Below are 27,260 nucleotides of genomic sequence, written 5' to 3'. Positions count from 1 at the left end.
CAGATAATTAATTATGCATGTGTGCAGTAGTGCAGAATTCCCCAGGAGTACTAGTTCTCCTATTTCCTAGTTTTCCCATCAATAGTAGGTCATTGTGCATTCCATCTTCCCAAAGTCCTCTCATGCCTCCACCCCTATAATTGTATCCTCTACCACTTCTTTTCTCCTTCAAAGGGGATTCAGCTAATGTAAACTAAGGCCACTTTACTTCTGAATGAGAGTGCACACATGGGTTTAATGTACTTCACAGCTTTAGTTAATTCATCTTAATGTCCCTGCAGAGACAAGTCCTCAGTGTATGAGATAAGCTCGTGTTGCTCCAAGTAATTTGAATGCTACTTGGAGTAAGGTTGTTATCTTCTGGTGACAAAATCAGGTTACATTACTATAAGAGAATAGCTGAAGTTGGTTAATTTTAAAAGGTGTTTACAATTCAGACCTTAAAATGTGACAGGAACATTTCAGGCAGTTCACTGCACAAGGATGCAACTGATAACATTTGTTCTATATTTCATATGCATTTGTAACCTAAACAAAAAGTCTACAAATGTAAGGCGTTCAGGAAATATCCCACAATGTCTTCCATAGCAGTGGTTCTCAAAGCCGGTCCGCTGCTTGTTCAGGGAAAGCCCCTGGCAGGCCGGGCCAGTTTGTTTACCTACCGTGTCTGCAGGTTCGGCCAATTGCAGCTCCCACTAACCGTGGTGCGCCGCTCCAGGCCAATGAGAGCTATGAGAAGGGCGGCCAGCACGTCCCTTGGCCTGGGCAGCTTTTTGCAGCCCCTGTTGTCCTGGAGCGGCAAACCGCGGTCAGTGGGAGCCGCGATTGGCCTAACCTGTGGACACGGCAGGTAAATAAACAGGCCCGGCCTGCCAGGGGCTTTCCCTGAACAAGCAGTGTACCGACTTCGAGAACCACCATTCTACAGGAATAGATTTTCCTTCTTTGCACTAAATATGTTCTTGTCCAGACTGCATCATCTCAAGAACTTGTTGATATACATCTTGCTAAACTTGCATTGTGCTTTATGTTTTACGGTAGATGAGGACAGCCCTTAATTCATGTTTTTCCTTCTCTCCACTAGTGGTTGTGTTTTACTAGCATTTGAAGCAATAACTGACCTCAGCTGAAGACATCTCATGGAATCAAGATAATGCAAAAACGTTCATACAACTTGCAATAACCTGACCCTACTGTATCCCAACATCAACCTGTTCCTTACATTTTTAAATGGAGATGTTTAAACTAGTGTGTAGGAGGGGATGGGTAGAATATTTTGAAGTACCTGAAAAACCAAAACTCCAACAATACAAAAGCTTGCAGTCTCATTATATATACACACAGACTGGATATTTTTAACTACCTTTATAAGTTCAGGGTGAAAGCTCTACTTTTGTATATAATTCTTCAGTTCTATTTTTGACAATTTTGCTTAATTGATCTGTTTTACATTTAATCAGGAAGATATTTAAAGTGCAGTTAAATGTGACTTCTGAGGAACAGCAGTTTTCACTGTAAATTAGAAGGAAGTGAAGTTTGTAGTTTGTTGGCATTTTTAAGCCGCCTGGGAATGAATAGTGGCTATTTAAAAAAAAAAAAAAAAAGAGGTAAGTGGGAGGTCTGAATAGAGAAAGCAGTAGGGGCCCATTGCCCTTCAGTTTTTTACCTATTAGAAGAACTATTCCTTTTAAAATTAGAGCAATATTCCCTTTTAAATATGGCCAATGTTGCCTTTTAAATAAGCAACACACTGAATAAACTTCCTATTGCAATCTTGCTACCCCTTAAATGCATTGGTAATCCTGTTTCATACATGAAAACCATAGCATTCTTTGGGTTAACCGTATTTTGAAGGATTGGATTAAGTAGTTTATGGCAGTTTGACCAGCAGGAAACCATACACGTAAGAGAGGACAAGATCTTATTAGTCTGATATTTGATCCCCATGCAAGAGGATTGCTACCAGTAAGATCTGTGTCATCAACCAAAGACTTCAAGGGGGAACAAATGCTGCCATGTATGGTAGGGAACATCACTGGTTATGAATTATAAAAATAATAAAACCCCTTAAACCTTACAAAACGAATGTAATGTAATGAATGTAACATTATTTGAATAAGTAGCTGGGAGAAGTGAAGGCAACAATAGAAATAAAGACAATTCAGGCCTGGTCCAGCTGGAAGGTGTTTCTTTATAATGGGGATCAGTTGGGTGCATAAAGCCCTGATTGTCAACAGAATAATTTTTTGGGGGGACAGCAGGGGACACAATCTTAGGTTCACTGCAACACGTTTCTATATGCTGTGTATTTGTTGCATAATCACAGGTTACATGTTCTTTTAAGTCTGCTGTAGAAAGCAATGCTGATAATTGAGATACAGGAAAGGCATCTATAAAGTACTACACTGCATACCGAAGGCATGAAATTACCAAGTATCCAATACATGTACATGGCCCCCTATTAAAAGCATAAGCATGAGATTATGAACATTAACAGACTTCAATTTCATGACCAAGTTGCATTTACTATCATCTAAACTTCTGAGGAATTGTGTGGTGGTAGAGCTTTTGCTTGTGCACGGTAAAAGTCTTTGCTCCACTGCTGAGCATGGCCTTCCTACTGCAAGGCCCCATGTGTTGGTAGGTCTTTTCAGCTGGGCAATGGCACTCCTATTTATCCAGCAAGGGTCTGACAGCAGCAACCCAGGCCCAGATGGGCAGCAGGTTTGATCTTCTTGCCTACCAAGGATTCCAGCAGGGCCTCTGTTACTTGCATCTTTTGTTCAGCATGCAGCCATGCATCAGCTCACTGGTTTGAACAATTAAGCTCATTGCTCAAACTAGGTAAATGGTTACTATACATCATTGCTAAACTACGTTGGTCCTAGAGGTTACAAGCACTTTTGCCCACTGCCAATCCCCTGAGCTATCCAGTTCCACATGTTCATGTCAGTCTGACAACCCTTTTCACCAGATCTAATGAGAGATCACACATTCACAAAGCCATATACAGTACAATTCCCAAATCCTGAGCTGGAGTAGAAAGATCACACTGCAGAGTGTGGGTCAGAGAACTTTTTCAGTTTGTATTTGTAGATTGTAGTGATTGTCCAGGAAATTCATGGACTCAGACTCCTTTCCTACAAGGAAAGGTTATTGAACTTCAAGTTTTATTGACATGTCTTTAACAAAGCTATGAATAGTACAGTAATATCACCTATAAGATTATCCTAGAGGAAAAGGCTAGTTAGAAGTAATTCTTCTGCTATAAAACTTTCCATTTAAAAAAATATATCTGTATAGAGTAATTAAATTTACTTAAGAAGATCTAGCAGTCACTTATAACCTTCATGTTATTCCTAGAACTAACAACAGATATGGCTGCATAGCAGGTTAGATGAAAGTTATAAGTCAAAGAATGTTTTCCACACTTATACTGTAATAGTTGATTACTGGCATATTCCAGGATGTTATAATGTATTGTGTTTATGTATCTGCATAGCAGGTTGAGATTTCTCAGTGACATGCTAATGCAGATGTCATGGATAGAGTTGGACATGAAATGCCAAAGAATTAAATCTTCAGAGGAGACACCATTTTAATCATATCACAATTAACAAAAAATAAACACATATTATAACAAAGTTTGTAAGTTTTAAAGGCTACAGAAAGTTTCTACGCTTAATTTTCAGTTACAAAAAGAGACAATAAATACAGGATTTTTTTTTTTGTACAAACAGATTCTAAAACTACATTACCTCTGATATAGCACAAAGTATTTTGAATACATGGAATTCCTAAGATGCTACAGCATTTTATAGTTATTGCTCAATGGACTGGTCAAAAAGTTCTTCACTGTTAGATGCACTGTTTTATCTTCAAAACTTTAACTCAGCCACTTTAACAAATACTCTGCTTACAGAAATGTGCTTTTGGGTACTTTGTGGGTAGCTCAGATGACTAATTTCCTCCACTAGGAACAAAGCCAAAAACAGATTTGGAGAAAGCCAGTTGTGTGGAACATGAACTCCCTCACTGAGTAATTGAAAAGTTGATTGCATATGATGCTCGAAATTTAAAAAAAAAAAAAAAAAAAAAGTGAATTCTGTTCCTGTATGTATGTGTCATTTGGAAAAGCAGAGTGGGCACTAGTTGAACATTAGGCTTGCTTAGGCCAGATGTAGCACAGCGTCATTTGCTTGTAAGCAGCATTTCAGCTTATGGAATGCCCTCCTCCATTTGTGAATCCATTGATCCTTCATTTGTTTTCAAGCACATTCTTCATTGCTTTCAAGTTACATTGTTATTAACATAAGTCTCATGAAATTGGAACTAACACAAAATGAATGATTTCTTTTATAGAAGTGATAAATCACCCATGATCAGAACTTCATGACTCAGGAGTCTGTGCAATTTCATGCCAAGCTTCTTTGCCTTGGTTTAATTCTTGGGTACAGCTGTGGGGGAGAAAAAGGAAAAAAAAGGATTTAAAAAATGTTAAAAAAAGAGTATAATGGGGCAGCAATTCTTAAATTTAAGAAAAGTAAATGTAGACAAGAATTTCTATCATGAATACCACGAGCCACTGGTGTCTAATTATATACACATCATCTTCGGTGACAAAGGAGTACTTACATAAAATTCCCACAGAGGCAACTTTAAAAAAAAAAAAAAGTAGCAATTGCAAAGATTTTTTTTTTAAAACTTTCTCCAGGCAAGCATAAAAATATCACAGGGATGTATCAATTGTGACAACTCCGTAGCAGAGTAATAGGAATGTCAAAAGCAATACATTGAAAAGCAAGCAATTCTAAATTATCTAAGCCCTTAGGAACATTCAGTCCTATTCAGATAGGCTGTCGTGCAATAAGTGATCTCTACTGCGCAGTGAGCTTTAGAAGGTATTTCTATTATATTTGATAAACAAAAGGAGAGATCAGGGTCTACAGTCTATTTGATTTCATTCATCTCGGTGCATATCGAACAGCTTTTGACTAGCAACAGGTAATCTGAAAAAAGAAGAAAACAAAAATCTACCCATATGTTATAGATAATCGCTACCAATTGTCTGGTTCTGTGAGGACAGTCAGTATGACATTTTCCCTGCTTTGATCACTGAATATTGGTCAACACCCCTTTAAATGTCAGGCCCCAAAACAGGTTTAAGATCTTCCACAATCCAAACCAATCACATATCCATATGTATCAAACAGTGTCTCAGTGTTTGAATACAGCAAGTTCCTATCACAGTCAGTAAATTGCTTCTGAAGAGAAGAACTGTAGACAGCCACCAGAACTCAAATCCATTTGGTCATTTTTCACCATCAGCAGAGATATAAAATCAGATATTAAAAGCTACCAACAGATCAAGTCCATTAAAAATCTGACATTGCCCAAAGTGTTTCCGTTTTGCACAGACAGAGTCAACATCTGTATTATAATTAGGGTTTGAAGACTTGTAGCCACTATCTTGCCATTCACATAGGATTCAGCAGAGTTCTCACATAGCCTGGTAAGTTTCACTAACATGGCTGGCAAGAATAATCTTCCAGACAGAAAGTATTGAAGCAGATGATCATTAATCCTAGACTCACCGAATGTACTTAACCTCAAAGGGGAAAGCAGCTGTGATATCATACAAATGAGAAAGAATGTGTCAAACTACTGAATCAATCTCTCCGGGCTAAACACCTAGACCTGAGTTTCAGGCAATGCCACGGATGTTTGCAGTGTCCAAGCACTTTTCTCAGAGGCTAACGAAGGATCATTTAGTTATGGGCTTGTCTACACTACCCACTGGATCGGTGGGCAGCAATCGATCCAGCGGGGATCGATTTATTGCATCTAGTATAGATGCAATAATCGACTGCTGAGCACTCTGTCGACTCCGGTACTCCACCAGATCAAGAAGCGCAAGCGGACTCGACAGGAGAGCGTCAGCTGTCAACTTACCGCCGTGAAGACACCGCGGTAAGTAGATCTAAGCACGTCGACTTCAGCTACGCTATTCACGTAGCTTAAGTTGTGCATCTTAGATCGACCCCGCTCAGTAGTGTAGACAAGCCCTATGAATACTTAATCGACTGAAGACTGAATAGGCAGCTCCAAAACTTTAATGGCTAGCATGTTTAATTCTGGGTCTTCTAGTCCTTCCAGAGAAGAGGACAGGAATTCCACTGTGGTGAGGCTCAAAATAGCTAAGAAGCTTCCAAAGGTTTATTGCTTTACAGGTTTTAAACTGTCACAGGAGAACAGAGGTTTCTCGTGTTCTCACACTTGTGCTCTTGCTCAGCCTTGGAGGGGAAACAATCCCTGCAGTATCGCCACAGGCACAGTCCTTCCACTGGAGGAGGAGAGACATTTAGTTTCTGTTCCTGACCTCTTCTCCAAATGCCCCCAGAAGCAGTGGAGTCTTTTGCAGAGCTGCTACTTCATGGAGTGCTCCCTCTCTGTCCCCACAGCTTGGCATGAACAGCATGCCCATCCAAAACTGATCAGGGATGTCTCTCAATCCTGATGCCCCTAGACCAGTGATACTCAGACCTCAGTGGTTCCCAGAGCCAAATTAGCAATCAACATTACCCAAAGGAGCCACAGTACTGTGAATTCATGGTTTCCTTTACTATTTTTATGTATTATATATCATTTTAATCACAGCAAAAATGGCCGACCAAGTATTTTCCAATTGGTTAATAACATAGTAACAGCACTCTGACTGGTCAATAATTAAATCATTACAGTAATATCATCATGTGCTGCAAAGAGCCACTTGCGACTCCTGAGCCTCAGTCTGAGGGCTTGGCTACACTTACATTTTATAGCTCTCTAACAGACAGCTGTCGTGACACTGGAGCCAGCAAACAGAGCTGTAAACAGGGGAGTTTCAGTGGGAGTTTGTCTTGTGGTGTTTGTTTGAGATTTGTTTTTGCTGTGGGTGGTGGTGTTTTGGTGTGGTTTGTGTTTCCCAGATTAACAGGATTTAGGTGGGAGGCCATGACAGATACAGAGGCAGCAGTGGGCGTGACCCATGTAGTGGAAAACACGATGAAGATGAGTGGATGTGGAAGCTGCGGTATATGTACATGATACTGGAGGGGGTACTTGGTAAGAGTTTTGTCTGCATGAAATGCCGTCTGATAGAGCTGATGGAGGAAAAGATCCGAGGTTTGGAGATGCAGGTGGAAAGTCTGGTTGAGTTTAGAAAGGGGTTCGAGCAGATTATTGAGCAAAGACCTTTGAAGGTATCTGAAGGGAAAAAGCTCAGACTTGCAGATGGAAGCAGGACTGAGGAATTCTGAGGGGAGACTGCTGGGTGAGGAAAGTGGTCATTGGAAGCATGTGACTAAAAGAACTAGGCAGAGGAAAAGACAGGCTAGTGAAGGAGAAATAGGGCTCAAGAATAGGTTTGTAGAGTTGGAAAATGAAGAAGAGGCTCAGCAGGTAGTCACTGAAGGTGGAAGGGCAAGGAAGAAGAGAAGAGCAGCTAGTCCTATAGGAAAAGGGGAAGAGTCAATGGAGACTACACCAATATCCTCCTGGGGCGATACAGGGTGGGTTGAAGAGGATTACAAGGGAGAATAGGAATGGAAAGAACTTGCAGCCAGAGGGAACAGGGGATAGACTGGAGAACAGCACAGTCACCAGGAAAAGGCAGGTCTACGTGATTGGGGACTCTTTACTGAGAAGAAGAGACAAGCCTGTAACCAGAGCTGATCCAGAGAATAGAAGGGTGTGCTGTCTTCCAGGTGCTAAGATACGGAATGTAGACCTGAGGTTGAAAAAGATCCTAACAGGAGCAGGAAAGAATCCCCTAATTAGCCCTCATGTGGGAACAAATGATATGGCTAGATTCTCACTGGAAAGTATTACAGGAGACTATGCCAGGCTGGGGAAGATGCTTAAGGAAATCGAGGCTCAGGTGATCTTTAGTGGGATTCTGCCTGTTCCTACAGAAGGGCAACAAAGGTGTGACAAGATTATGACTATCAACAGATGGCTTAGGCAGTGGTGCTATAAAGAGGGCTTTGGGATGTATGGCCACTGGGAGGCATTCATGGACAGAGAACAGTTCTCTCGGGATGGACTTCATCCAAGTAGGGAAGGAAATAGACTTCTAGGATGGAGGTTGGCACAACTGATTAAGAGAGCTTTAAACTAGGAATCTGGGGGAGATGTCCAGGTAATCTCCACGCTGGATTTTAGCATTGAGAGGGAAGAAAATGAAGAAAGGATACAGCTGTGGGTAGGAGAATAGATATAAGGAGGAAGGGCAGTGTGGATACCAGTCTAATAGGTTATACTGGCTGTAGAATGACTGTGCCTAATTGGGTACAGAATGTGAGCGAGGCCAAACAGCAAAAATTAAGGTGTTTGTACACCAATGCGAGGAGCCTAGGTAACAAAATGGAGGAACTAGACCTACTGGTGCAGGAAGTGAAACCAGATATTATAGGGACAACAGAAACATGGTGGAATAGTAGTCTTGACGGGTACGTGCTGTTTAGGAAAGACGGAAATAAAGGTAAAGGTGGTGGAGTAGCACTGTATATCAATGATGAGGTAGAATGTAAAGAAATAAGAAGCGATGGAATGGATAAGACAGAGTCCGTCTGGGCAAAAATCACACTGGGGAAGAAAACTACTAGAGCCTCCCCTGGGATAGTGCTTGGGGTGTGCTATAGACCGCCGGAATCTAATTTGGATATGGATAGAGCCCTCTTTAATGTTTTTAATGAAGTAAATACTAATGTGATCATGGGAGACTTTAACTTCCCAGATAGAGACTGGAGGACGAGTGCTAGTAATAATAATAGGGCTCAGATTTTCCTAGATGCGATAGCTGATGGATTCCTTCATCAAGTAGTTGCTGAACTGACTAGACGGGATGCCATTTTAGATTTGGTTTTGGTGAGTAGTGAGGACCTCACAGAAGAAATGGTTGTAGGGGACAACCTTGGTTCAAGTGATCATGAGCTAATTCAGTTCAAATTGAACGGAAGGATAAACAAAAATAAATCTGCGACTAGGATTTTTGACTTCAAAAGGGCTGACTTTCAAAAATTAAGGAAATTAGTTAGGCAAGTGGATTGGACTGAAGAATTTATGGATTGAAAGGCAGGAGGCCTGGGATAACTTCAAGTCAAAGCTGCAGAAGCTATCTGAAGCCTGCATCCCAAGAAAGGGGAAAAAATTCATAGGCAGGAGTTGTAGACCAAGCTGGATGAGCAAGCATCTCAGAGAGGTGATTAAGAAAAAGCAGAAAGCATAGAGGGAGTGGAAGATGGGAGGGATCAGCAAGGAAAGCTATCTGATTGAGGTCAGAACATGTAGGGATAAAGTGAGACAGGCTAAAAGTCAAGTAGAGTTGGACCTTGCAAAGGGAATTAAAACCAATAGTAAAAGGTTCTATAGCCATATAAATAAGAAGAAAACAAAGAAAGAAGAAATGGGACCGCTAAACACTGAGGTTGGAGTGTAGGTCAAGGATAATCTAGGCATGGCCCAATATCTAAACGAATACTTTGCCTCAGTCTTTAATAAGGCTAAAGAGGATCTTCAGGATAATGGTAGCATGACAAATGGGAATGAGGATATGGAGGTAGATGCAAAACTCAAACAGCTTAATGGGACTAAATTGGGGGGCCCAGATAATCTTCATCCAAGAATATTAAAGGAATTGACCCATGAAATTGCAAGCCCATTAGCAAGAATTTTTAATTAATCTGTAAACTCAGGGGTCGTACCGTATGACTGGAGAATTGCCAACATAGTTCCTATTTTTAGGAAAGGAAAAAAAAGTGATCTGGGTAACTACAGGCTTGTTAGTTTGACATCTGTAGTATGCAAGGTCTTGGAAAAATTTTTGAAGGAGAAAGTAGTTAAGGACATTGAGATCAATGGTAAATAGGACAAAATACAACATGGTTTTACAAAAGGTAGATCGTGCCAAACCAACCTGATCTTCTTTGAGAAAGTAACAGATTTTTTAGACAAAGGAAACGCAGTGGCTCTAATTTACCTAGATTTCAGTAAGGCATTTGATACCGTGCCACATGGGGAATTAGTTAAATGGGAAAGGTGGGGATCAATACGAAAATTGAACGGTGGGTGGATAAGGAAATGGTTAACAGGGAGACTACAGTGGGTCCTACTGAAAGGTGAACTGTCAGGCTGGAGGGAGGTTACCAGTGGAGTTCCTCAGGGATCAGTTTTGGGACCAATCTTTTTATTACTGACCTCGGCACCAAAAGTGGGAGTGTGCTAATAAAGTTTGCGGAGGATACAAAGCTGGGAGGTATTGCCAATTTAGAGAGAGACTGGGATATCATACAGGAAGATTTGGATGACTTTGTACACTGGAGTAATAGTAAATAGGATGAAATTTAATAGTGAGAAGTGTAAGGTCATGCATTTAGGGATTAACAAGAATTTTAGTTATAAGCTGGGGACGCATCAATTAGAAGTAACAGAGGAGGAGAAGGACCTTAGAGTATTGGTTAATCATAGGATGACTATGAGACGCCAATGTGATATGGCCATGAGAAAAGCTAATGCGGTCTTGGGATGCATCAGCCGAGGTATTTCCAGTAGAGATAAGGAGGTTTTAGTACCGTTATATAAGGCACTGGTGAGACCTCACCTGGAATACTGTATGCAGTTCTGGTCTCCCATGTTTAAGGATGAATTCAAATTGGAACAGGTACAGAGAAGGGCTACTAGGATGATCCGAGGAATGGAAAACTTGTCTTATGAAAGGAGATTCAAGGAGCTTGGCTTGTTTAGCCTAACTAAAAGAAAGTTGAGGGGAGATATGATTGCTCTCTATAAATATATCAGAGGGATAAATACCGGAGAGGGAGAGGAATTATTTAAGCTCAGTACCAATGTGGACACAAGAACAAATGGATATAAACTGGTCATTGCGAAGCTTTCTAACCATCAGAGGAGTGAAGTTTTGGAATAGCCTTCCCAGGGAAGCAGTGAGGGCAAAAGATCTATCTGGCTTTAAGATTAAACTCGATAAGTTTATGGAGGAGATGGTATGATGGGATAACATGATTTTGGCAATTAATTGATCTTTAAATATTCATGGTAAATGGGCCCAATGGCCTGTGATGGGATGTTAGATGGGGTGGGATCTGAGTTACTACAGAGAATTGTTTCCTGGGTATCTGGCTGATGAATCTTGCCCATATGCTCAGGGTTTAGCTGATCACCATATTTGGGGTCGGGAAGGAATTTTCCTCCAGGGCAGATTGGAAGAGGCCCTGGAGGTTTTTCGCCTTCCTCTGTAGCATGGGGCACGGGTCACTTGCTGGAGGATTCTCTGCTCCTTGAAGTCTTTAAAATCACAATTTGAGGACTTCAATAGCACAGACATAGGTGAGAGGTTTTTCGCAGGAGTGGGTGGGTGAGATTCTGTGGCCTGCGTTGTGCAGGAGTTCGGACTAGATGATCACAGTGGTCCCTTCTGACCTTAATATCTATGAATCTATGAAAACTTGCTGACTCAGGGGTGTGAAAAATCACCCCCCGAGTGCAGCAAGTCAGAGCCCTTTAAGCACTAGTGTGAACAGGCTCCGAGCGCTGGGAGCTGTGCTGTCAAAGCGCTGTTGCGGGAGCATTCCCGCAACAGCACTTTGAAGTTTCCAGTGTAGCCATGCTGAGTATTACTGCCCTGTACAACCCTCTACATACACAGACCTTGCATGTTGCATCTCTGCTGCCTTCTCTCTTTCCTTTTCCAGACCCAGGACTGTTCCTGAACTGTTGCTAATACACAGGGGTGGTACAGTGAAAGTGAGACAAGCCTATTCAGTTTCACTCTGCTTCTCCTGCTGAGTACACAGATCCTGAGGAAAGGAAGGATGCCATGCCTTCCTCCACTCATCTCCTGAAGACAAAATTAGGAACACCAGACCAACTCTCTTTAGCCTGCTCTTAGGGAAGGATCTCCCCTAACCCCTACAAAACCCAATCTCACACCCACTCCCTTCTACCCCTTGAAAAACACACTAGAAGAGTAAAATGATTTTAGAACGGATGAAGAAAAAACTAGTCTCCTTCCTTCCCCTTCCATTCACCAGTAGCTGAAATAAAATCCCTCTCTCCTTTAGCCCATTTTAAACAAACACTGAATGGGATGGTAGGAAAGGAACACCACAGCCAAGAAATTAAATCCTCAACTGTTTTGTTGAAACACTGTTTGGCAAAAGTGTGTTTTGCCAGGTGACCGTATAACATGAAGGGCCACTCCTACTGGTATAAGAGCAAAGCGAAGCTTGATCAGCAACGTTAGTTACCCTGTACTCCAGAACTCTACCTTTCGGAGGCTATGTCTTCAAAGGTAAAAGTGCATTTTTACTTCGAGATAGCTATCTCTCTGTAAGATCTTAGTGGAGACAGGGAACTGTGTGTTTAACTTCAATGTAGTCAGTCAAAGCAAACATCAGGTTGGATTAGCTACACTGAGGTAAAAAGCCTTTTATCCATTGAGAGCTATTTTGATGTAAATCTTAATGTAAACACACACACACACACTTGGGGGGTGGGGAAGAGATGCCTAACAGGAAATTCAGTAATAACCAGACTTTTTCCTTTATGGCTGTTTGCCACAAATGCAGCCTTCAGATTCCAAGGCATTAATGCTGTTTGAGAAAAGACTGGAAGCATGAAGAGATATTCCTAAAAAATACTAGACCAAGCAGAAGAGGTACGTCAGGAAGACTTTAAAACATTATGAGTAGGCCTGTCCTGAAAGACATAGGAATCCAGTCTTCATTTCCATCCATTTGTGAAACTCCCTCTGGAAATCCTAGCCAGCTTGTGTGCATGGATTATCTGTATGAGGTACAGCCTCTTTGAAGCATCAATCAGCTGAAATTCAGAGCAGTTAAGAGGTTCTGCCAGCACTGAAGGATTATCTCCTGTAGCAGGGATACTGGACATGGATGAAAAGCTTAATGGGGAGAAGTTTTAAATGAAGAGACAGAAGTGTCCATCTGCTACAGATTTCTGGGGGAGAAGGGAGAGAGACGAAAATGTGTTTCAAAGAGATCTGCCCCATTTCCCCATTAACAAATGTTGTAAAGAATAGAACAGAGTGGGATGAAATCACCAGCACCACTCACTTTAACATGGATTTCTGTGATATGCTTCCATTTATACAACAATTGCTGCACCAGCAGAGAATTATAAGTAGTATTTTTCCAGCCTCAAAACATAGAATACATTTGGGGAAACGAGTTAACCTAGAAGGCAGAGACTGATAAGAATGGAGGCACCTCTGATCTACAGGAGGCAAATGTGTGAATCACATCCCAGGACCGACATCTCATTCTCATCAACCTGACAATTTCTTATTAGAACAATACTTCTCAAATTGCATGCTGCAAGGCTTAAATTGTCATAATGTACGGATTAAAAGATAATTTACTGAAGTTTCAGTGCTTAGAGAATTGTCATTTGTTTTCTTCTGCTTCTAGAAGAAGAGATTTCATGACAGCTGACACTAACTGAATAATACAAGGAGGACAATAAGAATCTTTACAGGTCTTGCTTTTTTGACAGCATGATCTCTCTCTTCCAGACTGGAACTATTTTAACTGTAGAATATTGTGGCATGCCCCTTCCTATGAGATCGCTCCAGGGATAATTAAAGGGGAAGATGCAAGATGCGCATTTAGAGTATAGGCAGGAGGGCTGGTGGCTCACCATAAGTGATCTTCCTGGGAGCAGAAATAGACCACACCCTTAAACCAAGTGTCAGATTTGCAGTTGACTATGCTTAATAAAATAGCTGTATTTGAGATGCCCTTTTCCAGAGAGTATCACTCTGGAAAAGAAAACACTAACTCCTGCTTTCCCCATAGCAACCGAAAAACCTTTGGTCAAAATGGAGCTTCAAGTGTAAGTCACCTGTTCAGTTGCAAATTAGTAATTATCTTTTTTGAGTTGGTAAAAAAAGATTGTATGTGCATGTAGAATCAACACTGACATATCGGTTACATGACTGCTTTTCCATACATGTAGTTTGTACTTCAGTGATCACAGGACTAACTAAGTATCAAGAGCAACTCACCCCAAGCAGGTTGCGTGGTATGTATCCTTCCTTGTCATTTAGCCGTGCCCACCACCACTCAATTTCATCTTCATCTTCCCGGCGTAGTATTGTCATGCAGTCTCCTTCTTTCATGGGCAACTCATCATCATTCTGTGCGTCATAATCCCAGAGTGCGTAGATCACCCCTTTGTTCATTATCCCCATTTTCTCCTGCACTCCTGGAACATGAAAGACAGAACAAAGCAGCTCAACCTAAATTGGATCTCAATGTCATGGTCACTTGGGAATAACTGTTGTACCATATCTGACAGCCAAACAAGGGATGTGCACAAGAAAGTCATGACTCCTATCAAGTTAGCTACCTAGTTATCAGCAACCAAATAACATGTTCCTGGAAAACTATTAAAGGAGTAAGACGCATTAGAAAACTTCAGGCAATTTCAAACATATGTAATTGCCTACTTACATTATGCTCAAGAAGCATTAGCTAGATAGAATAGACAAGTCCAAGAAATGGGCAAGTCAAAAAACAAAAGGGGGGGGGGGAGACTAATTTTAACATTAAACAAAAAAAACCAAACAACAACAATAATCCAGGTTATGTAGTTTCAGTCAACACACCTCTAGTGTCCAGAGATAGGTATTCCTTAAAAAAATAGTGCTTATGTAAAGAGCCATTGCTTCCTACAGTGTTTGAACAGGAACAACCAGTGTGCCTGTTGGCCCTTGAAAAGATGGAATTCTGGTAGCAAAGTTCCCCCAGATAGGAATGGTGAAGCAGATGATGAAAGATCACATGACCTGGGAAGGGACAGGTGACATGGGAATCAGGTGACTACTCCAGTGACAATATGAGCTCCAGGCACATTTCAGAGAGCAGGGACTAGGAAAGAGCTGGTGTGGGTCTCTCTGCAGCAATCTGCGGGGCAGTTTGACTGGGGTAGAGCCAGGATGTCAGAGAAGGGCCAGCAGAGCTCCTGGCATAGAGGCAGCTGGGACAGGACCTCAGGAGCATGATTACACAGAAGCCCTGACAAAAAGATGTGGGGAGCTTGAATACAAGGGTGAAGGGTTGAATTCCTTTTTAAAAACGTAATAAACCAGACCCCAGAGGGAGATTTTAATTTGGAACAACATTTGTGTAGTACACAAGTACCTCTGGGGCACAGCTGGGGGGGCTGAGGCATAGTGGTGTACCGCAGCAGGGCAGGAAGTTAACCATGGCACAAGCCTCTCAAGTTACACAAAAGGAGCCTGTCAGCAGGAGGTTAACCCCAGTAAATTACGTAGGCCCGGCTCCCCTGTGCCAGAGCAGGTGCCCCCATTTCCCAGTTAAGAGGGTGGGGCAGCACTGGGAGACTCTGGGATCCAGGAGGGACCCAGTGAAAGGAAGTCCAGAAGGGAAGCTAGGAAAGAGTACCAGTGAATCACAGCAGACTACTTTAGTCAGGACAGGCAGGTGACCGCTACCAGAAGACCATGGACGGTCCCAGAAGGAAGCCGGAGGTGATTTCTGGGGGAAGGCTGAAGGCAGGGAGAGCACCAAGCAGGTTTTGCTGGCTGACTTCCCCAAACCAGAGAGCCAGGGCCAATGGCACGAGGAGGAGCAGAGGCAGTTGCTTGCTGGCTCGAAGCTGGAGAGCTGGAACCAAAGGCTGATGGCAGGGGAGGAGTTTACCTGGTGACAGCTCCAGGGCCAGACAGCTGGTCCCAGAGGAACAGAGAGAGGGTCATGAGGAGTGAGTGATGCTGCTCTGGCAAGGAGGCTCCCAGCAGAGAGCTGAGGGGGTTCCTGATGGGAAGAGCAGGGATGCACTCCAGTTTGAAGGGCTGGGGCAGCTATCCTGGTACAAGGACAAGAGAGGACTGCACTGGAGAGAGCTAGGATGTGGTGAGGGACACTGGGACTGTATGTTGCATGTACTGTTTGGACTATGCTAGGGGAATTTTACATTATATGGGGGTGGGACTTTTGTTATGGATTTATGTGCATGGGACTTTTGTAATAAGTGACTCCCTCTCTCCACCCCAAAGGCTATATTTATGCTTGGGAAGATGCTTTGGACTATGTCTGAAAAGCTGAGGGAAACTGAGGCAGGTACACCTGTCATGCTGTGGTCTGCCAATGGAGGGCACTCTGGGCACGGCTGACCTTACACAGCTATAGGCGCATGCTTCAGGCAAGAACATTAATACATCTCAGTATCGTGTGTGTGTGTATTACTGACTCACCATTCCTTGTCAGAACTTTCAAATATAACTCTACCAAACCCATTTCACCTTTCACAAGATTCCTTAACAATGTCTGCTAAAGAAAGGTTTGTGTTCAGACTAAGGCCCTCGTTTTCACCATCTACTTGACCTTGCAGTGAAGTGACCCTGTTGCATGTGGACCTTAGTTATGGTCTGTAGCAACATGCAGGGATAGCGAACACAGGATTAGGATCTCAAAGGATTTGGCAGAAAGAGAAGCTAGGTTGTGAGAGGAAAGAATTGCAAGTCAAAACATGAGAACACTAGCGGTGAGACAAACTTACAGGTAATGGACATGGGTTTGTTTAATTGCTTCCCCCCCGACTCCAGTTTATCCATGTGTAGAAATTACTCTTAAAATGAAGATGGTAAAGCCAGCAAATCTCAATGGGGATAAGATTACAAGCATAAGTAATATCATAGTTCTACTTTAAGCCTCTAGTCTTTCAGCCCAGATTGGCTAGATGTGCTGAAGCAGCTTTACGAGTATTGTAATTTCTTTGCCGCTAAAATGGATCAGGTGAATATTCTTCAGGACTATATATTAACTGCTTCACTGCTGTCCAGTACACCAAATACACCCATCCAGTTTATATGCGGCTTCTGTGCTCTGTCTACTGTGGAATCCAGAGGGTCAGATTTCAATTCAACATCCATTCTTTAAAAAGCAACATGTGAAAAGGCAAATGGAAGGAATATTCTGAACTCACTCCTTGGCACCAGGAATCAGATTTTCCCAGTTTATGAACTTACTATCATTGTTGTAGATTACCAGAAACATCATATTAATAGGTTCTGAAGTCCAAAAATAACCAGACATCAAATACATAACCAGTGTCCTACTGCTTGCTTAAAGACGCTAGTTTTATTCTGTAAAAACGGACAGTGACCTAAAATTTTGCCACTACAGGTCACCCTGAGGCCTATCTGAAAGGACATCAGTTTAAATCCTACTTAGTTGGGTTCCCTACTTTCAAAAGAACACCTTTCTATTTGGAACCAAGTGACTCTTTGGTTAGCAATCGCAATCCAATGAGGACAGCTGAATAGACATGGAACTTTGAGACAACTGGCTTAAGCAGCTTGCAGAAGTTTGTACAAACTACTGCCTATGTTCTACGTATAACTAAAAAGCTGTGTTTTTACTACTGTCCTCCAGTCTCTCTCTCTCTCACACACTTACTTCTAAAAAGACAGTCAACTCCTTAACTGATCAGTAGACAGAAGAGAAAAATACATTTGAACTTTCAACACGAATGTGTTAAAAAAGCTTGGGATCCTCAATGATCAATATATTTCCCATATTGTGCAGAGTTCAGAAAGGACAAAGATGGCCGTACTTTTGAACAGCTACTCCTTCTAGCCTTACTATTTGAACAGGACTTAAAAAACATCCTGCATTGTAATTATGGGGTAACAGAATACAGGAAACAGTATGGAATCAAGTTTAGAGCACAAAACCTCTGCTCAGAAACTTGACAAAAACTTTCTTGCTTCCGATATTCATTTCTAATAAATCTAGCACGTGAAAGCCAACACACAGTAGCCTTTCAGCAAACATTAACAATCCAAGTAGGAGAACTCTGTACCCACTTCAGTTAGCACATATAGGTGAATTCAGGCTGACTTTTCCCCGTGGTCTTTGGAGGGTTTTCCCATTGGGTTATCTCACTCAGATTCTCCAATTAAACCAAAGTATCCTCTGCTCAGCAGGCCTTGTTCATTTCACGCTAGCCACACTTCAGTAATCGGACCCAAAAAACATACTGAAAGGCCCCAGGGAGCAGCTGGTATTCTTCAGAACTGAACTCGGAACACATACCATACAGAAACTGAGAGCACTGGGTGTAGCCTTCTTCCATTTCTTCACATTTGTCTGCAGCCGTCTGCATGTCACTGTAGGTCATAGCAAACACAGCAGCACCTGATTCCACTAGGAATTTGCACACCTGGACGTTGTTGCAAGATGCTGCGCAGTGTAAAGGGGTCCTACAAATTGGGGAGAGGAAGAGTGATTGTTAGGTTCAAGACATCTTTTCAGTGTCTTATTGGGTATGTCTACACTGCATCTGGAAGCGAGCCACGCACCCGGGCAGACAGACTTGTGCTAGCAGGGCTCACACTAGGGTACTAAAAGTAGCTGTAGAGATGCAGCGGTTCAGGCTGGAACCTGGGCTCGGAAGCCTGCGGGGAAAGGAGCTTCGGAGCCCGAGTCACAGTGTCGAAGCAATGTCTTCACAGCGGCTTATAGTGCACTAGAGTTCGTGTACTTGGGTTAGGAGGCTCGCTCCCAGATGCGGTGTAGATATATCCATTGATTTCTTGGGGCAGACTGCTTTTATGCATGATATAGCAATAGATGTTGCATCGGTAAAGACCCCACATGTGAAACAATGAATTTCTAGAGCCAACAGTAGCTGTATTTCCCAGATTACATCAAGTTGCCTCCAAGTGGATGCAGCACAACTACCAGTATCTGGCTACCAACAGGAAAGTGTAATCATGCTAGTTTTCTGCTCTGTCAAATTACAAGAATGTTCATTAAGACAGGTAAAGCCACCTCAAGAATCCTACTGAATTCATGTCTCAAGGACACAGACAACTACAAAATCCTGCCTTCCATTGGTCCTAATTATTTTATTGTGTGTGTTTGGATTTATTATCCTGGGTTCTAGGCACTTTTGATATAATTACAAGTACAACAAACAATGGTAAAGCCAGCAGCCGTCACATGGGCCTTTATTAGCAAGAAATTCTTCTCCCCTAAAAAAAAAGTCTTCAGTGTCTGATACAAGAAAAATCCCCCCTCCCCCAACCAGTCACTCGAGTAGAGGACTGACAAGTTTGCAAGGCTAATACACTCACTGTCCTATGCCCAGGGTGAGCAAAATGTAGGTTTTCACTTTTTTAGGGGACATTTGGAATATGGGCAAACAAGCTCCTCCTCATACAATTAGCTGCCTCAGCTAAAAGATTTAAAGAATTATAGAATCATAGGACTGGAAGGGACCTTGAGAGGTCATCTAGTCCAGTCCCTTGCACTCATGGCAGACCATTCCTGACCAGAGTTTGTCTAACTTGCTCTTAAAAATCTCCAGTGATGGAGATTCCACAACCTCCTGAGGCAATTTATTCCAGTGCTTAACCACTCTGACAGTTAGGAATTTTTTCCTAACGTCCAATCTAAACCTCCCTTGCTGCAATTTAAGCCCATTGCTTCTTGTCCTATCCTCAGACGTTAAGAAAAACAATTTTTCTTCCTCCTTGTAACAACTTTTACATACTTAAACTATCATGTCCCCTCTCAGTCTTCTCTTTTCCAGACTAAACAAACCCAATAGGTCATGTTTTCTAGACCTTTAATCATTTTTGTTGCTCTTCTCTGGACTCTCCAATTTGTCCACATCTTTCCTGAAATGTGGCACCCAGAACTGGATACAATACTCCAGTTGAGGCCTAATCAGGACAGAGTAGAGCGGAAGGATTACTTCTCGTTTTTTGCTTATAACGCTCCTGCTAATACATCCAGAATCACTTTTTTTGCAACAGCGTTATATGGTTGACTCATATTTAGCTTGTGATCCACCGACTCCCAGATCCCTTTCTACAGTACTCCTTCCTACGCAGTCATTTCCCATTTTGTATGTGTGCAACTGATTGTTCCTTTCTAAATGGAGGACTTTGCATTTGTCCTTATTGAATTTCATCCTATTTACTACAGACCATTTCTCAAGTTTGTCCAGATCATTTTGAATTTAATCCTATCCTCCCAGCTTGGTATAGTCCACAAACTTTATAAGCGTACTCTCTATACCATTATCTAAATCATTGATGAAGATATTGAACAGAACTGGACCCAGAACTGATCCCTGCAGGACACCCCTCGTTATGCCTTCCTAGCATGACTGTGAACCACTGATAACTACTCTCTGGGAACAGTTTTCGAACCAGTTTTGCAGCCACCTTATAGTAGCTCCATCTAGGTTGCATTTCCCTAGTTTGTTTATGAGAAGGTCATGCAAGACAGTATCGAAAACTTTAGTAAAGTCAAGATAGCTTGCAATGTTCACTTGAAAAACACAGATTCTCCTTGAGAGTTGTTTCCACCCCAGCAGGATTCAAATATTAATTTTCAAACAAAAAAAAAAAAAACCCAAACAAACAAGAACAAGTTTTCTACACCAAGTATAGCATTACTATAGCTACTGACTATAAGCCAGAAGCATTATAGTCAGGGTCTTTTTGAGCCACGTCCTCTTCAACCTCAGGATTTTCTGTCCTCCAAACTTCTCCATTGTGGGTTACGCCCTTCTTCCTCCTCTGTCCCACTCAAGGTGGTGGCCAAACTGAGTGAGGAAAACTGATCTAGCAGAGTTCAGAAGCTTACGCTGCAGGGCTTCATCAACAGGCCATATTTTCACCCTGTCTATATCCTTACTTGACACCTCACCAACCAGGTTCTCCAGCAGGAAAAGCATCACTAATTAGCTCTGTAATATTCCAGCACTTTGTTTACACTGGAGTGAATAATTCTCATGCTCCATTCTCTTTCAATAAGACCACCTTGTGCTGCAACAGTTGAAATCCCACCTGTCCAGAACTCAGAGCTTCATGGAGGGAATGCTTCCAGCTCCAGTTTGCTGTACAAAAAGTAGGGTGCCAAGTTCGAGAGTCACACTCCCATAAGATTAATTCAGGGCAGCCCAAAAGGAGCTGTTCTTTGGCAATGAGTTTTCACACTAATACCACTTAAAGGAAACTGAAGACTGTCCTTACCATCCATCACTATCTGCAGCATTAACATTCACACCAAACTGTACCAGAAACTTTACAATCTCGGTGTGACCAGCACACACGGCATTGTGAAGTGCTGTAATTCCTTCATCATTGGGCAGGCTGGGATCTTCAACCTACAGGGCACAGAAAAAGAAGCCATTCACATTCAAATGCTTTTGTCTACAACACTATTGTCCAGATGGAACCATATATAAAAATGGACAGACTCATCTTGTTTTGAAAGATTACTTAAGAGCGAAGTTTCTGTGATGGATATGGGCAACAAGCAGCAACTAAATCAGTGGTTCTCAAACTTTTGTATTGGTGACCCCTTTCACACAGCAAGCCTATGAGTGCGACAGCTGTTATAAATTAAAAACACTTTTTATATTTAACACTATTATAAATGCTGGAGGCGAAGCAGGGTTTGGGGTGGAGGTTGACAGCTAGCAACCCCCCAAGTAGTAACCTTGTGACCCCCTGAGGGGTCATGACACCCAGTTTGAGAACCCCTGAACTAAATGAATACAAACCCCCATGAAGTCTCACATGTACACTTAACTCAAATTCACTGTAACAGTCAAACACTGAAAATGGTTTACAGGGAATACTTGCAGTGTCCAGATAATTACAGAATTGATCAGAGCTAAATGTTAGAGGGATGGCATGGCAACTTTTTGGAATTGGGAGTCAGGATTCTTGAGTATTTCACATTGAAACGTAAGCAAGGTAAGTTAGTGATTTGTATTTGTGTGTTATCAAGTCATTTGATATATTATAGATTACATAGTGTCAGAAGAGGTCAAGACATACTACGGACAACATGGCAAAATTATTCCCTAAAAAGACTTAACATTGAATATCCAGAACATACACTATGGATATGCTGCCAACTGAACTGACCCATAAGTGGGACCATCTCTTATAGACCTGATGCCATCTTCTCAACATTTAATGTCAAAGTTTCTCTAAATTACAAACGGAGACATGTACAGATAAACTTCAATTTTAATCACATCTCTTATAATATTTTTACCTCATAAATGATTCTCTGCACAAGGTCAAATTCTCCCTCCAAAGATGAATCTAAAAGCAATGCAAGGGGGTTGAATTTCACTCTCATTCCATGGGCAATCCTGTCGGAGCCAGTTTTACGTAAATTCGTCCTCTTCCCCTGGGGGGCGGGGGGAAAAATACAGGTTTTAGGAATTCTTGCCTAGGTGGAACAAGAATACAAAACTGATACACTGAGAACAATGGTAGAAACTTATTATGAAATCTAGACTTATGATGTTCTAAACCACTACTCTTCCTGCATAGCACTGCAGAGATAGCTAGATACATAATGGGAGATTTTTGCCAGCCTCTGAGGGCTCAGATAAGGGCCACTGCTGGAGATGAGACTGATGGTCCAGTCTAATACAGCAATTCCCATGGTCCTAACACGGCAAAATCATTAAACCAGAAGCCAACTAAAAATACTAACAAGATAAAATATTATTGAATGAGTGCATTTTTGTATTCACAGCATTTTATCATCAATCTGTCAAAAGCTACACAGTAACTAGAAGGATGAAAAATTAGGATTCCATAAGACATTTTTAACACGCTGGTGTAAATTACAGTCCTTCTGGATTTCAACAAATTATTAAAAACTCGTTAGTAGGAACAGGGATTACAGAAGCAAGTCATCTGGCTACATTAAAGAAAATTTTAAAGGGATCCTGTAGAACCATATTTAGATCTAAGTTAACACTTTTACAGCTGTGTTGGAAACAATTTTGACTTTACAAACACTTATTTTAAAGCCCAACACACTATTGTTGAGAATGAGTATTTGTTAAAAACAGCGATATCCCCAGCTGCCCGTGCAGCAGCAGCAAACATTATTCATAGGGCTATGCAAATTCCTGCTAACATATGTCAGGAAAAAAGATGTCAACAGAAGTGAGTCATATTGGCTTCTGCTCATTTAAATAAACAGGAACAAAAACAAAACAAAAAACATTCTGCAGATGAAGAGACCAATCTATGATCTGTAAGTGGATTGACACTACTTTGAGATTTCCAGAAAAATAAATTACAAAAAGCCAGGATTTTTCAACAACAACAAGAACAACAAAAAAAAACCAAAAAAAAAAAAAAACCACAAACCAAACCAAACCAGCCTGTCAAGAAATGGGCTCAACTTCTTGACTCATTTCTTCACATCAGTCTAGAATCAGTATTGCAAAGAGAAAAGTTTCCAAAATACATTCAAAATGGCCTCAAAGGTGATCAACTGAATTGAGTTCTTGGGATATGGGAAATCCCGATTGTTCAAGTTCTTTACATCTGCAAGTTTTCTGCTAAGGGCTTTTTTTGGGGGGTGGCGGAGGGAGGGGGAAGGTAACTGGTACTCCATGCAACATCAGAAGACAAAGTGAACTGGATTGAAAGCTATTAGCTCCTCTGCTTTCCAGTTGACTTTGTGGAATCCCACTTTTGTACACCAACCTATTGCGTGTGGAACCGAAAACATTTAACATTTCTGTTCTAAACCAGTGGTTGTGAGGCATGTTTTGTTGTCTCAAAACGGGTTTTCTTACTGTTTATTTTAGTAGCTCGTAAGTGGCACCATTAACCCATATGGACTACACTGATGGATGCTAATTAGTTGGAATTGTAGAGAATCATAAAAACAACTAAACTTCAGTAAAATGGATGCAAGTATCTTGTGCCAATTTTAGAATGAAAGTTAACTATAGCCTTTAGCACCAACAAGTTGTTTAGATAGTACACTTCCAATATACAACATGATCCTGTACTAAGCATATTAGGCTCCACCAAGTATCAATAATAATGTGAATATAGATTTCAAGAAGCATTTACCATCTCAAAACCACAATTTTATTACCTCTAAAATGGAATTAGCTTTGCGTGAAATGGAGATTTATGCTGAGAACGCCGTTTTCACAAACCCAAAAAGGAACTCTAGGATTGTTCTGTGTTGAGTAGTATTTGAAATTTTTAACCAGAGTAAATACTTTTAGAGAAAAACAGGATATCAATACAGCTAGACTGGACACTGACAGAGAGGGACTTATAGCCTGCTAAGGTGACTATTCTCCCACATGCTGGTAGGAAATCTCTACAGCCTACTACACAGTGCAATGCACAGCTTCTATTGGTGAAGCCTAAAACGACCCATGAAGTAATCAAATCTTAGGTTAACTAGAGGGGCTGGTACTTACAGGAGGTAAGGAAAACTGTCCAGTGACTTCAGGGGGTCGCATACTGAAGGAGTCCTCTCCCAATCCCTCTGGTTCTCCTGATGGGTAAGGAGGTGGTGGGTATGGAGGATATTCCTCCATGTAAACTTCCAGTGGTTCTGATGACTCTAGACTTGGTTCCTCCATTTCAGATTGCACGAGTGCATCACTGTCTGATGTTACCTCAGGCACGCTATCTAGGCCTGCTGAAGGCAGAGGCACTTCATTCTGATCTGTGCTTGTGTTTTCTGCTTCCTCGGTGATGGCTGGTTCAGGTGTGGAAGGAACCACTTCTTTCTCAGATTCTGTGCTTAGATAAGGGTTCTGGATTTCTGTTGGGCTTTCAGGACTGGCAGACGTGGAGGTTTGTTTAGATGGATATGATGGGGTTGAGATAGTCTCCATGGCAGCCAGAGTGGTTCTCTGATACAAAAGCTTCTGAATATTAGGCCCATTCGGACCTTCTGGCTCAGTAATAGAGCTACGCTTCTTCAGTGGCCTTGGTGCATTAGACAGCTTCTTCCTTAGGGCCTCCAAATCGGCATCACTCTGATTTCGGTAAGGGTTGGATAAGAAAGGCAACAGTTTGGTTGGGCTGAGTGGGCGAGGAATTCGTTCAGTTTCAGGATTCTCATGGGCAGAAGCTATTGTCTCCATTTCGGGCTCCGGACTGCCTTGGCTATTTGAGTAGACGTTCTCCGTCTGCTGTGACGGATTTTGTGCACCGGTTCCAGCAATCACAGGCTTGCCGTACACTGATGAGCAATTCAGAAAGAGAAAATTAAGTATTTGACCAACAAAAAGAACTATCTACTATAGTGAGAAGGTAGAATAATCGTATCCTTTTGAATCTGCTAGAAACCAGCCTTATCCTCCAGATATTAAAATAACACCTCCCCAAAGTTGGAAGAAAGGTATTGTTTTAGAGACCAGGGTCAGAGGACAGATACAGGTAACCATATTTTACACAAGCATCTTGCGGGGGGGGGGGGGGGAGGAGTTGACAATGTACACTTCACTACTGTTCTCTCCACTACAAACACTGACCTTTAGTAGCTAACAATTTATAGCTTCCATATCACTCTTGATTCCCCAAGAAAGATATACACATTACAGTTCCCATGGAATTTTACAAAGGAAAGTGAAAGATATCCACATCCTTACTGCTTGGGAAGTGGGGGCCTCTGGTCTGTGCCCTTGTCAAGGCGCTCTGCACTGCCTGCTGAAAATTCTTCCCAGGGGTCTGCTGCTGCGTGTACATGCTGTATATTGAACTAGCAGCCACGGTCTGTGGCTTTCGAAATGATGGAAGTGGGGTTTCTTTGGATGGCTGAGGGGTGAAAGGTCTCACAGCTGCTGCAGGTGGGCTCTCTTGTTTGGATGAGGAAAGAATTTGGTCCTGGCTAGTGGCAGGACCACTGGGAGGCACAGAGATTCGTTGTTGGATTTGCTGGGAATTATGGGGTGGCTGCTGGGCTGCTGACTTCTGTTTGTTCCCCACTGTTACAATAGCCAAAGGCAGCTTCTGTGGATTTCCATCAGGCTTAGTATCAGAAGGTAGCTGACTGGCTTGACCAAAATAAGGCAAGTTTATCTGTTTTGGTTTAGTGGGAACAGGCGGTGGTACTTTTGTCATATTTTTGTTGGCAATCTGCAAGACAAAAAAATATAGCTGAATTAATGAAAGTCTAATCTGGCACTGTTTTAAAAAGGGTGTTCTAACAGATCTGGTGGGAAAGACACTGTGTAGACAGCACAATAGCTACAGATGTGATTATTTCTGCAGTGCTATTTATGGTCTCTATTGTTATTCATAAGAATGCACGAAATACCAAGATTTGAATTATAATCACAGCTGTTGTACACAATCCCTGAATTGGCCACAGAAAGTCTAAATATCTGGCAGTTGAAAGGGTCTGTTAAAGTGATCAAATTATGGAGGAATCACAGTAGTTCTGTAAGGCTAGCAGGATATTTACTACAATGATACATACATACGCTTATTCTAACTTCTGTATCCTCTCTATTTTCACATGTAGCACCTGAATTTTTAGTCACAGATTACTGAATCCTGTTGTGATTTATTTAAGGGATGCTACCAAATTGTGTAAACAGATACTCAAACCTAAACAGTTTGTTTTAAAGCATAGGTTCTGTATAGCATCTTAGCAAGGAAATATTGATCGCATGCAAGCAAATGTGAATAGCACAACTACTTGCTCATGATAAATACTCAGAGTAAGTAGAGGGTGTTGATTTTGAGAGCTACCTACTCACATTAGAAGCCTACAATTCCCCTCTAGTATTCCCTGAAAAGAACGGGGGCCCTTTCACAATTTTTTTATGGCAGTGTTTGTGAAGCTGTGCGGCAATCATTAATGGAAGGGTTTCCTGGAATGCAGGAAAATGAGATAAGTGCAAAACTAGAAGAGGACTATGCATTTTCTGCATACCTGAGCATCTCGCAGGAGATCTTCACTGCTCTGGTTTTTTCTCAGCGAGCCCAATGCTGGCCCTCCAGTGGACTGATCCACAGAATCAAACATTGAGAAAGGACGCACTTTCTCCTTCTTCTCTCGCAGGAGAGTCTCTCCATCACCAGCTGAAGGAGAGGAAAGGCAGAATTAAGGCAAATATCTGGAATCCATTTGCATCAATAAGAGGCCCATTTTACTCTTCTGTCACTGTATGGACTTGTATAGGGAAGCTTTTATATAATCCTACCCCACACCCCCAAGCCATACCCTAAAGACCCCAAGAAAAGTTGTACATAAGATGCAAACCAAACCAGACCAGGTCTGTGGGCAATATTCTCTACTGTAACACCACCATACAAAATTAGGGGCTTTAAAAAACAAAAAACCAACCACCAGTAGATTGTTAGTGGTTTTTGCAGGTTACTGTAGCAAACCTACTGT

The 27,260-nt window shown here is 41.8% G+C and overlaps 2 protein-coding genes across 4 annotated transcripts in view; one reads left to right on the top strand and one right to left on the bottom strand.

Annotated features, from left to right (window-relative positions):
• CAPN2 (calpain 2) overlaps positions 1–2,171 on the top strand; it is a 59,134-nt gene extending 56,963 nt beyond the window's left edge. Inside the window, exon 21 of the mRNA XM_048843296.2 lies at positions 1,085–2,171. Within this exon, the coding sequence (XP_048699253.2) occupies positions 1,085–1,108 (24 nt within the window). The 3' untranslated portion in view covers positions 1,109–2,171. The remainder of the gene's footprint in view (positions 1–1,084) is intronic.
• TP53BP2 (tumor protein p53 binding protein 2) overlaps positions 2,172–27,260 on the bottom strand; it is a 68,650-nt gene continuing 43,561 nt past the window's right edge. For all 3 annotated transcript variants that reach the window (XM_048843286.2, XM_048843287.2, XM_075127062.1), the window contains exons 11-18: positions 26,796–26,944; positions 25,507–25,993; positions 24,325–25,097; positions 22,128–22,265; positions 21,092–21,225; positions 18,138–18,304; positions 14,081–14,280; positions 2,172–4,457 (exon numbers count right to left, since the gene is read on the bottom strand). In XM_048843286.2, coding sequence (XP_048699243.2) covers positions 4,416–4,457; positions 14,081–14,280; positions 18,138–18,304; positions 21,092–21,225; positions 22,128–22,265; positions 24,325–25,097; positions 25,507–25,993; positions 26,796–26,944 — 2,090 coding nt within the window. In that variant the 3' untranslated portion in view covers positions 2,172–4,415. The remainder of the gene's footprint in view (positions 4,458–14,080; positions 14,281–18,137; positions 18,305–21,091; positions 21,226–22,127; positions 22,266–24,324; positions 25,098–25,506; positions 25,994–26,795; positions 26,945–27,260) is intronic.

The sequence above is a fragment of the Caretta caretta genome, chromosome 3 (genome assembly GCF_965140235.1).
Source record: "Caretta caretta isolate rCarCar2 chromosome 3, rCarCar1.hap1, whole genome shotgun sequence".
In the NCBI taxonomy this organism is placed as follows: domain Eukaryota; kingdom Metazoa; phylum Chordata; order Testudines; family Cheloniidae; genus Caretta; species Caretta caretta.
Note: the sequence above shows the minus strand (reverse complement) of the source record. Positions and strands in the feature narration are given on the sequence as shown.